Consider the following 12,480-nt stretch of genomic DNA (forward strand, 5'->3'; position numbering starts at 1 on the left):
TACGCTAGGGAATCAATTATCTGAGTTCAGCAAATCCAGCATTAATTGCAGAGTATCCCATGAGAGCTTACAAATACCTACGTGTAGTATGACTACTGATGACGCCCTTGAGTTCGTTAATAGTCCAGTGACTTCCGGCTTTTCACATAAATTATCTGGTGATAATGAACTAAACAAAAAGGTTATGGAGAAGTCATTACCAGACGATGACATTTTTATTATCTTTGAAATAATTACGAAAGTAAAGGATAAAAGTGAAATAAATATAAAAATAAGCAGAAAGAAAATGTAATCTGCAAGCATTTTGATAGTGGTTTCTGCAAGTTCCGCAAACAATGCAAGTTTCTGCATATTTGTAGTCAGTTTATTTCGGGAGTTTGTGTGTCTTATAAGTGTATTTTTGACCATGTTGATCTTTGTTCTGTTTTATCTTGTATTAATAAGTCGTGTACTTTTGCTCATGCGTCTCCAGGATTGGGGCGCAGGTTTAAAACCCAACGTTTTTTAGAGCGACGCCGAAAGTATTCAAGACCCCCCCCCCTCCCCTTGTTCGTGTTCCATTCGACTTTCAGTCTTATCCCCCTGCATACCCGATACACAGCAGTATACCACAGGACTCCATCCCTAGAAACAATCCTCCGCCCCAACTAACCACGCGTGCCCAGTCAGTCCAACCCCCGCAACTACTTCACTCAATTCGGACCATCCCCCAACCCTCCCTCACTCATATTCCTCCCCAAAATCCACTTCCTTTCGACTCCTTTCGTCTCCGTGGGTCCAAAAAGTTACCAGCCGGTTCTGGACTCCACCCGTTATTTGCCGAAACAAACCCCGCCCCTCTCAGAGACCCCCCACCGTACTTCCCTCCCTCAGCATCATCTTGCCCCCCGACCCCCCCCCCCATTTAAAGAACACTCCCAACTTGACTTATTCCCAGGTCACCATGAAACCTTTCTCCCTTCCCTTGCACTTTATCCCCCCTGGCTAACCTACCAGTATGACGCTGGTTTAAAAGTAAGCAGGCAGAATGATCCTCTTTTAACACCTCCATGCAGAGTTTCTAAAACTTCAAATAGTTACCGCTGTTTAGAGTCTCCGCTAGTACCTGCTCAATTAAATGCAATTGTATTTGAAAAAGATGGATTTGATCCCCCTGTCCCTTGTTCTCACTATCCAAGTTTAGCCCCCGTCAAGAATTCCACTAGAACCCCTGACCGCATCTGTGATATAAAAAAAGTAAAGTGTAAAAACGGTACCTTCAAAAGTTGCTTTCGATTCCCCAAACCATTGTTGAGCAACGCTGAAAGCCTTAACTTTGAGAAACTTAATGAATTAGACACCATTTCTAAAATATATAGATTAGATGTAATCGCTTTTACTGAAGTTCATGCTCAAAATTTGCACATGTTAAAGGTTAACAATTTTTCTCAATTTATTAAACTCAGACCAGAAAACCACCCTATGGGTAAGAAAGGTGGCGGAATTCTGTTCTTTATCTGTAATGATTTATATCCCAGTGAAATCCCAATTCCATGTCTTAAGCCCTTTGATGAAGTTATGTGGGTGTATGTTAGACGTAAAGTCTTGCCGCGTCCTTTTAATTTAATTGTCCTTTGTTATTTTTATTACTCCCCTAATCAGAGATGCACTCAGCAAATAAATTTTATCAACAAATTAAATGTAAGTGCTGACTTTGTACTATCAAAATACCCAAATGCAGGAATTTTCCCGATGGTTGACGCAAACGATTTAAAACTTGATTCTACATGTAACGCTTTTAATTTAAAACAGGTCGTTAATGTCCCTACTACAAAAGGCAATACCATTCTTGATTTAATTTGCACTAATCTTTCGAAGTTTTACAAACCCGCCAACACTCTGCCCCCTCTAGGGGTAAGTTACCACTTTATCTTTTTTCTATCTCCGCTGGCTAAAGTTAAACAGTCGTTTTCTATAACTGAAACCGCTTATAGACCTCTCACAGACTCGGGACTTTTTAATTTTGGCTCTTGGATTACTTCTTTCAAATGGTCCTCGGTGTATCACACAAAAGGCGTAGACTGAAAGGCTTTATCCCTCCAAGATTTAATGAAGAGCAATTATGAATCGCATTTCCCTGAGAAAAAATTTAAAACATGTTCTACAGATACGATTTACGTTTCTGAGTCTTTTAAAAAACTTATAAGAAAAAAAATCAATTTTTTCAAAGCAGGTCGCATTGCTGAGGCTAATAGTCTAAGGAAGTTCCTAAAGAAAAAATTAAGAAAAGCAGCTTCTAATTACTTAATAATAAAGTCAAATATCTATATTCTAACAAGCCCTAGCACTGATACAGAAAAATAAAAGTAACATATGGAAAAAGTCCTTCCGAAGTTGACTTTTATATCCATGAATACATAAATACGACTGTCAATAATTTATACATTTAGCTTACTTGCATTAGGCAAAATTGCCCGGCTTTAACTGGGTCACTTACCAATATTTCTCACCGAACTCTTATCCCCTTTATTTTTCCCTCTAATGTTATAAACAAAGTTATTAACCTTAGAAAATCATGTATTTGTCCCTTGGACATCCCAGTTGACTTAATTAAAGCCTTTTCGGACAAAATTGCTGAGCCTTTATCAAATATTTTCAACCACATCACAAAATTTGGTAAATTCCCAAGTTGCTGGAAACAACGGTTTTATAACACCTGTCCCTAAAAAATGCACCAGTCTGACATTCGCCAACATTCGCCCCATTACGCTCACTTCTGTTTTTTTTCCAAACTTTATGAAGGTTTCCTCTGTGACTGGCTTAAGGATAAAATTTGTCCCCGTATTGACACCCGGCAGTTTGGTAACTTAAAGAAAACTTCCACCACCTATTACCTTGTGCACTTAATGCATACCGTCGTAAGTAACCTTGATAAACCAAATGTCTGGCTGAACCTTGTCTTAGTTGATTTCCAAAAAGCTTTTGACCTGGTTGACCACACCACCCTAATTCGTTCACTCCTGGTTAACTTTAAACTTGATCCTCTGTTTGTAAATATTGTTATATCGTTTCTTTCAAATAGATCCCAAGTTGTTAAATACAAAAATATTTTCTCTAACCCCCTCCCTATATATTGTGGAATTCCTGAAGGAACCTTATTGGGACCACTTTTATTTCTAGTCATGATTAATGATATTGGTAAGGAGTTCCCCCATAGGTGGAAATACGTGGGTGACTTGACGATCCTCGAAGTATGTCACAGGAATATTAAAAGTGACCCCCTTAAAATTCTATCCCACATTTCTGATGAAGCTAAAAACCTAAATATGAAACTAATGTCCACTAAATCAAATATAACGACGATAAATTTCTTGAAATCTATTCCCGCCTTCTTTGACCCTATCCCCCAAGATATTCCTGTGTCTTCCTTTAAATTACTTGGGGTTACAATTTCTTCTAATTTAAAGTGAGATATCCACGTGAAAGATACTGTCCTTAGAGCTAATGTGTCCATGTCTCTCCTTAAGCTCTTGAATAAATTTAACGTCCCCCCATCCCATTCTTTAAAGATTTATACTTCCTTTGTCCGCCCGTATCTTGAATATGCTTGTCCAGGTGGACTCCTGACATCTCGCCTAATGAATCAGAAAAAGTTGAATATATTCAAAAAAGAACTACGAGAATAATTTCTGAAGAAACTATGGTATAATAGTCACCCTTTCTAAAAAAAGGCCAAGCTGGAATCTCTTAAGCACAGCTGAGGATCGTTTTGCCTCCGTTTTGCAAAAGATGCAATAATAAACCCTCGCACCGAAAAAATTTTTCGCAAAAGACATTCGCCATCCAGGCACTGCCTGCTACGTACTGTATCTGAACCCATCCCTATCTTGTCTCCCAACTGTTTTTTAACCTCCATATTTGAAAAAACATTTGGCCCCGTAATTAAGTATAAAATAAACCACTATTTTTTTTTTTTTTTTTTTTTTTTTTTTAATGGTGATACCCATGCTGGTGTCCGTTTGGCTATTCGATTCCCTCCCCTTTTTATATAATATCTTTTGAACATTTTTAAAATTATTTTTAGCTCAATTTTTTTTTTTTTGGTTTTGTTTTAATTTGTGACTTTTTAACTTTATTAAATTTTACACTTTTTTTTATACTAATGAATTGCTTTGCCTTTCTGATATTGTTGTTTTTGGCATTGTTTAGCCAGTTTTTTAGTTGCTGTGCTATTTATGTGTTTTTTTTATTATATGACCCCGAAATGCGAATTCGGCCCTTCGGTGCTTGTGATAGCCATCTTCTGAAATAAATATCTTATCTTATATGTCACCCTTCATCCACAGAACATGCCCTTACCATCTCAACCTTTCTCTCATTATAGCTCTAGAAAGCGGGATTGAACCACACTTTTCGTTCAGCCTACTGTTTGAAATACGGTCAGTCAGCCGGGTACCCAGAAAAATCTGTAGGCCAGAAAACCAGAAAAATCCTCGGTTAATGGGTAGATTTTAGATTAACGAATCCAATGGTATAGGTATCTTGTGCTTTTGGTTCAAGTTACAGCTGCCTGCTTGTCTTAGAATTACTTGTTTTAGAGGCAAAATGTACCTTAATATAACTGACTATGTTAGCAATAAAGTTTGTACATGGAAAAGGCTAAGGGGGGAGGATAACTTTCTCGCAAGATTAAAGGGATCTTCCAGGAAAAATTGAGAAGTATTTTTATGGAATTTATAGTCTGCAAGCCAAAGTTAAAAAATCTGACAAAACAACAATCTGAGAGTGCTTGTGCATGCGCTTTATTGCATGTGCTTTATAAAAGTGTTTTATTTTTTATAAATAACCTAAAAATGTGCCTCTTATGTTTTAAATTCTACTTTCGAATAACGTCTCTAACCCTAAGACTTATAAACAAGTCAAGAAATATATACAGATAAGAAACAGATAAGAAACAAGTCAAGATAAGAAATATGATAATTTATAAAATAGTATACTTTTTATATTTAATTATAAATGTTTACGGATTCTCAAAAAAGCTTTTTATTCTTGAAGTTGAACAGATTTTATGCTTCAAATGTCGTTTAAAATTTTTCAGCTGTGGTTTATGCCTAAAATATACACATATAAAATATAAACAGATAGAAACAAGACATTTATTCAAACGATTTGATTTTTGCTTAACTTCAATGGACTTGAATTTTTTATGCTTAAACTTGAACACATTTTACAGGCTTTTGAACAGATTTTAGGTTTAGAATTTGCAAACTTTAGTTTGGCCTAAAATATACACATATGAAACTTAAAAATATAGAGACTTATCATCCCACCCCATTGACGATTTAAAGGAAACTCCTTTTAGAAAAATTGAGGGAATGTGACGTAAAAACAGGCTCATTCGTGTTTCTGACCCCCCTCCCTCTCTGGTTACTCACTGACAACTCCCCAAGGTCTGTGATAGATGTTTATGATGATTTGGCTTAAGCTAAACAGAACGTTTGTGGGGAAGGGGGGGGGTCACTTTATTTAGAACGACTTTCCCTGAAATATTGTTTCTGAGTACGTCATTTGTGTAGTCTATATTTTATTAAATTTTTAGTAACAATGTCTAATTTTTAAATTTTTATACTAATCATTTTGTGTATGACACATTTACATTTTTAATTAGTTTATGTTGTTTATTTTTTTTTTCTTTTGCGTTTTACTTTTTTTTCTCTATCCATAAAATGCAAATTTGGCTCCATTATTGTTTGCAGTAAACATTGGAAATATTATCTTATTTTAGATTGTGACCTCAAAAAGTTTACATTTCGAGTTTTTTGGTTCATTTGGGTGAACATTCAAAATTTGTTAAATTGTCTGAGTGCAAATAGAACAACTGTTGCAATGCAGGTATGGGAAAGGATTTTTTACAATATACGACGCTCCCGAATATCTTAGGCTAATTTATGCTATGCTTCCACATATTTGGGACCTTCCACGTCTTTGCTGCATCTTTGGTACAAAAGTTTCTTTTTGTAACAGCTATTTGCTTTTAATCGCTCACCAACTTAATCCTGACGCTGGCCAGACGATTTAGGTTTTACTGTCTTGACCAGCCAAAACACTGGTCAATATTCATGACGTGGAAAAAGCAGGGGGAAGATGCAGTCCAGTCAGGGAAGTAATTATGATTGTCCCCTCTCACAAACGCTGGTTTTCTCTTTTGGACGCTTCCGTTTTATTTGAGGAAGACTAAATCGGTTTTTCTTAATACTTCTTGTTCTATTTGTAAGTTTAAAAGTTGTCTATTGGAAAGACTTCAAGAAGAATTTTGTTCAAATTTTTGAGCCAAATACGTCTTTGTTATTTAAGTGTCACTTTATCCCCCTAAGACATTTTCTATATTCCCCTAACGTCTCCTCGCCCAAAGTTTTAACGATATTCAGCTATAGTCAAACAAGTGAAAATATTTTCTCTTTTTTAGCGATCAATCAATTTAAGCATAATTGCTCCTCGTAAAATTCCGTTTCTATTGGGCCTGTTTGAAAAAGCTGGTGGAGATTTAGGGTTGACGAAAAACTTCTCAAAAGACCCAAGGCACCTGATTTTGCTTCATGGATATGGGTGAGTCATTTTTTTTTATCTCTGGAGGTGAGGAAGCGGCAACCCTGAACAGTTAGAATCAAATCCTCGCTGATTGTTTCCTTTTCCAAATCAAAATATTATCTTTCTTCTTGCCCATCTTAGTATTGCTTGGACCACTGAAGTTTAAATTCTTGTTTGTGTCCGATGCAATCTTTATGTGTCCACGTAGATCTGAGTATGTGGAAGGGGGGGGGATTAGGCTGAATTAACAGAGGAAAAAATATTGTATTAACATTCAAATTAGAAAAAAAAACTTGAGTAAATTCTGACCAATCTTAGTAACGTCGAAACCAGACAGGGATTGGCCCCCTGTGGATTGGTTGCAATTTGCGTTTTTGTTGTTTACGCATATTTGTATGAATCTGCAAGGGGAAAATTCTTGGCAAAACTAAGCAGAGGACTAGGAGAGGTATAGAATTCTTTTTTTTTTAGTTTTGATTGTTTTAAAGTAAGTTATGGATTTTGAGAGAGCTTAAGAACCTTGAAAAGGAAAGTACTTCTGTTTCTATGGGTATCCTTTTTGGAAAGGCTGAAGAGATAAAACTGGCAAAGTAAAATAGAATAGGAACACGATGTGTTTCTCGTAGCTGCTTTTAACATGATATTAAGGTTGTTGGCATTTCAGTGAATTTGTTTATTTTCTCTACTTGCTAGTAGGGCGGTTACAGAAAGTTCTAGCTACACTTATGTGTCTAAACATGGATATTTGATTAGACACGTCGAGCTCCTCAACATGCCAAAAATGACAGGCATACAGACCGGTAATCAGCAAGAATAGACCATCCAATATCCCCCCCCCCCCTTGGATGTTTTTCCCGACTCCGCGAGATTTTGAGAAATAACCTGTTTGGGTGTTTTTGTTGAAAAAAGTTTTTTTTTTATGTATTCATTGAAATAACTGGAACGCAGCATCTAACTCCTCTGGCAAATACATTTTGAAAAATGTACTTTTTGGTATTTTCATTGAAAAAATGGCCTTTTTGGTATCTTAATTGAAATAAGCGAAAAAACAACGTCTTACTCCTCTACATGCAAACAAACGACAGGTATTCACGAACGTTATGGAGCAAGAATAGACAATCTAATGCCCTTCCTCCAAGATTTTCTGTCCTTTCCTGCTCGATTTTTGCAAATAACTTTTTTGGGTACTTTCATTGAAAAAATGGCTTTTTTTGATATCTTCAGGGAAATAACTGAAAAAATAAAAAAAATGCCCCCCTAGATTTTGAAAAATATTTTGTTACTCTCCCCTCCCTACTTTCTCGTGAATTGACGCCACTGAGCAAATAGGATAATATAACTGATAAAAATAATTCCTTCTTCTGTCGACATTTCAGTGAATTTGTTTATTTTCTCTACTTCCTACTGACATGCAGGAAAACGATATTTTTAAATGACCGATAAGCAGCAAGAAAAGACAGCCTATCCGAAAATATACCTTTATTAATAGTAAATATTAGAAAATTAAATTAAAAAAAATTCTAAGGGATTTTATCTTTATAGAAAGCATGAAAGAACTTGCTTCAATAGGAGGTTGAGTAGGAGGTACAAAGGAGGTGTAAGTTCAGCTCGTAATATGATCACTATTGACCTGTTTGGTCATTGCTGCTGACAAAGAAAACGCAAAATAGAAGGACGTTAAGTTTTAAACACTGTGTTTTCCTGAGCTGATCAAAAGAAAATGAAAGAGTCGTGACGAGACTGTTTCTGTATAGGAAAAAAAAACTTTTGTATCTTTAGAAGAGCCAGATAAATATTATTATGTCTTATTGTATTTTTTATACAATATCTGTTATTTATTGTTTTATTTTTTTCTAATTTATTGTTATATTATTATTGTTTTTTATGATTTTATTAATTCTAGGTATAATTTTTTATTGTTTCGTCCTGTTTACCTATCAATTTTGATGGTAGACATTTCTCTGTGCCTTTGTTTTTTTTCTCTCTTTAACGTTTCATATTGTGCGTTTACCCTTTTCTCTTCTTGATACCATAAATGCGGTTACCGAAGTTCTTTTTTTTTATTGATAAGCCCCTTGTACACAGCTATTTATAACGCTTAAAGCTGCGAGGTATTATACTTGGTTTTCTGTAATCATAGGCAGCGCAATAGCGCTGCCTAAGTAAAGAACGATGTTGGCCCAATGTATCATTATTATTATTATTATTTTTTGTTTAGACCACGGCACTTCGTATCGAAGGAGTTGTCGTAGAAACATCGAGAAAGGCTCATTCGATTGGAAACTGAAAGGAATAGTGCGCTTTTTAATAGTCAAAAGTGATTGAAGGGCAAATAACTTCCCTCCCACGTCCACCATTTCGCCAAACACATTCAATCAAAATTTTGAGAAAGCCATTTTGTTCAACGTAGTTAAAAAGTCAGGAAGTTGTGTCATTGAGGATAACAACTCCCCCCCCCCGAGCCCTCAGGGCACGTGTTGTAAGTTATGTCCTGGGGAATTTAAGGTTTATATTGAAAGGGCGATCGTAGAAACTTCAAAAAGGGCTCATTTGGTTGGAAATTGAAATGGCTAGTGCCCTTTTTAATAGTCGAAAGTGATAGGAGGGCAACTAACCCCCCTCTCACGCCCACCATTTCCCCAAGCACATCCAATGAAAACTTTGAGATAGGCATTTTGTTCAATCCAGGTGAAAGCTCCGGGAAATTATGTCTTTGAGAATGACAAACCCCCCACTGCACCAAGGATAAAGACTGTAGGCTATATCTTGGGAGAATATAAGGTTTTTTAAAGAAAGTGTTGTCGTAGAAACTTCAAAAAGGGTTCATTCAATTGGAAATTGAGAGGACTAGTGCCCTTATTAATTGTCAAAAGTGATTGGAGGGCGAATGCCCGCAACCATCATTTCCCCAAACAGTTCCGATCAACATTTTGATATAGCCATTTTGTTGAACGTAGTTGAAGCGTCCAGAAATTATGTCTGAGTAGGACAACCCCTACAGCCCTCAGGGCTTAGGTTGTAAGTTATGCCCTGGGGGCATATAAGGTTTTTATAGAAAGTGTTATAGTAAAAACTTCAAAAAGGGCTCACTGGATTGGAAGTTGAGAGGGCTATTGCCCTTTTTAATAGTCAAAAGAAATCGGAGGGAGAATCACCAATCCCCCCCCCACGCCCATCATTTCTCCCAAATACTTTCGATCAACATTTTGATAGGGCCATTTTGTTCAACGTTGTTGAAAGGTCTGGAAACTATGTCTTTGAGGACTAGGGTTGTAAGTTATGCCCTTTGGGCATATAAGGTTTTTATAGAAAGTGTTGTCGTAGAAGCTTCAAAAAGGGCTCAATTGATTGGAAATTGAGAGGACTAGTGTCTTTTTAGTAGTCAAAAGTGATCAGAGGGTAAATGAACCCCCCCCCCGCCCATTATTTCCCCGAACACATCCAATCAAAATTTTGAGATAGCCATTTTGTTCAAGGTATTTGAAAAGTCCGCAAATTATGTCTTTGAGGATAACAAATCCCCCCAGCCCTCAGGGCGAGGGTTGTAAGTTATGCCCTGGGGCATATAAGGTTTTTATAGAAACCGTGGTCATATAAATTTCGGAGGGGCCTCATTGGATTGGTAATTAGACGCTCTAGTGCTCTTTTTATGAGTCTAAGTGATCGGAGTGCAGTTACCCCTCTCCTCCTCCCCCCACACACACACGTCCCGAAATGCATCTAATAGAAATTTGGAGATAGCCATTCTATTCAAAATAGTCTATATATCATATAACAAGGCTTTTGGGGTTGAAACAAATCCAGAATATAATTTGTACTTTAGTGAAAAAATTCTTTTAAATGTTTTCACTTTTATAACTTTAAGAAATTGAAACTTAATTAGGATTCTAAGAGATAAATATCAGCATCTGTATATTAAATTGACAATGCAGATTTTTTTCCAGTAAATTTATTTGAATTTTTTTCAGTAAAGTACAAGTTATATTCTGGCTTTTAGAAAACATAGGGATTTTGAACCCTATTCACATTAATTTCTGCTCGTTTTGGGTTTGGCTCTGTTATTTATCTTAATTTCTGTTTTTTATTGGGTTTCATTTATTTATTGATATTGTTATGTGGTAGTTGTATGCTTGGTAGATTATTTGATTCTATTTTTATTCATTTTTTGTTTAATGGATTTCTTTACTTTTTTTAAAAACTTATTTTGTGGAAAAAGTTCTTTTAATTAATTTCTTATTTCTTATTTAATTTCTTAACGTTTTTCAACGAATATAGGTTCGAACTTGGCTCAACGTACATGAAAAATTAAACAAAATTTTGTACATTAATTTTGGCAGATTTATTCCGTCATGAAGAGTTGCCCCGTTCTCAATACCTTGCTCTTTGCGCTAAAGCTGTTAGCGCTTTAAAAAGCTTCCTGTTCTAATTAAACAGCTCCCGTGTTTCAGTTTTAGTAAACAGTCAAACTTTAGAGTAAAGAGTTAGGTATTGAAGAGAAGGCAACCCTTCATATATAGAATAATTTTCGGTCGTTTCTCAAACAATGCCGGTAAATTTGGCTCACTCTATGAAATATACCCCTCCCTCTCATGGAAAACTCCTCCCTGGAAATTTCATCCAACCTAAAGTGCAATCCCCCGTCAAATTCCCTCCAGACAGTTCTTTCCTCGCTGAGAATCCCCCCTTGGCATGAACCGGCTCATACTTAATTCACCTTTAAAATTTCTCCTCGGCCTCCGTTTATTTAAATAAAACTTCAACCCTTTACTACGATCTTGGATACGCCAGAAATGCCCCCTTCCGTGGAAATTATTTCCCAGAAACTAAAACACGCGGAAAAGACCCTGGATAATTCCCCAGGAATATCTTCACATGAAAAATTTGGCAAAGAGAATGTAAGACAATTAAAACGAATTTCGTATAGCAATTCTGTCAAATCTCCCAGTGTAACATATTCCCTGGACCATTCATCCCCCAGAAATTTCCCTCCCCAATGAAAATTTCCCATAAAAATCCACCCCAAGCAAATCCCCCCCCCCAAAAAAAAAAAACATTGTCAATACTTCCCAATAACAAATACTATACGTAAACATGGGCGAATTTCAACACTTACTGGCCTCTCCCCACGTATTGTGGGGGATTATTTTACACCTAAAGACATAATTATTTGATCTTTAAACTATACTGAACAAAATGGCAATCTCAAAATTTTTATCAGATAATTTTGGGAAAACAATGGACCTGGGAGGGGGTCCAGGTGCCCTTCAATCTTTTTGGTCATTTAAAAAGGGCACTAAAACTTTAATTTCTGAATGAGCCTTCTCTCGATATTCGAGGACTTGGGTCGATGCGATCACCCCTGGGAGAAAACAAAAACAAATTAACATGCATCCGTGATCTTTCTTCTGGCAAAAATACAAAATTCCACATTTTCGCAGATAGGAGCTTGAAACCTCTTTAGTAGGGTCCTCTGGTACGTTGAATCTGATGGTGTGATTTTCATTAAGATTCTATGACTTTTGAGGGGTGTTTCTCCCTTTTTGAAAATAAGGCAAATTTTTTCATGCTTGTAACCTTTGATAGGGAAGACTAAACTTAATAAAACTTATATATTTGAAACCAGCATAAAAATCTAATCATTTAAACATATCTATTGGTATCAAAATTCCGTTATTTATAATTTCGGTTACTATTGAGCCGGGTCGCTCCTTACTTATAGTTCGTTACCACCATTTGTCTGATTCTACCCATCAGTTTTGTTGTTGTACGCCTTTGTGTGGAAGCATCAACTTAACGTCCTCAAAACCAGCCCCAATCTCAAAAAACCTAATTTTTAGTTTTACTTTCAAATAAAGATGATTTTCACAATCACCGTGATCTAGTGTTGTAACTGGTAAAATTGTTCACGGTAAA

General features: G+C 36.2%; 1 protein-coding gene and 1 pseudogene across 3 annotated transcripts in view; both read left to right on the forward strand.

The window, feature by feature from the left end:
* Nucleotides 1–12,480, forward strand: part of MED25 (Mediator complex subunit 25) — a 101,707-nt gene that overhangs the window by 14,123 nt on the left and 75,104 nt on the right. For all 3 annotated transcript variants that reach the window (XM_089103246.1, XM_089103239.1, XM_089103243.1), the window contains exon 4: nt 6,446–6,585. In XM_089103246.1, the coding sequence (XP_088959372.1) occupies nt 6,446–6,585 (140 nt within the window). The remainder of the gene's footprint in view (nt 1–6,445; nt 6,586–12,480) is intronic.
* On the forward strand, nt 1,405–6,058 carry LOC148955623 (uncharacterized; annotated as a pseudogene).

Source organism: Artemia sp. Qi Xiang Cuo, chromosome 2 (assembly GCF_049724085.1).
Source record: "Artemia sp. Qi Xiang Cuo chromosome 2, ASM4972408v1, whole genome shotgun sequence".
In the NCBI taxonomy this organism is placed as follows: Eukaryota; Metazoa; Arthropoda; class Branchiopoda; order Anostraca; family Artemiidae; genus Artemia; species Artemia sp. Qi Xiang Cuo.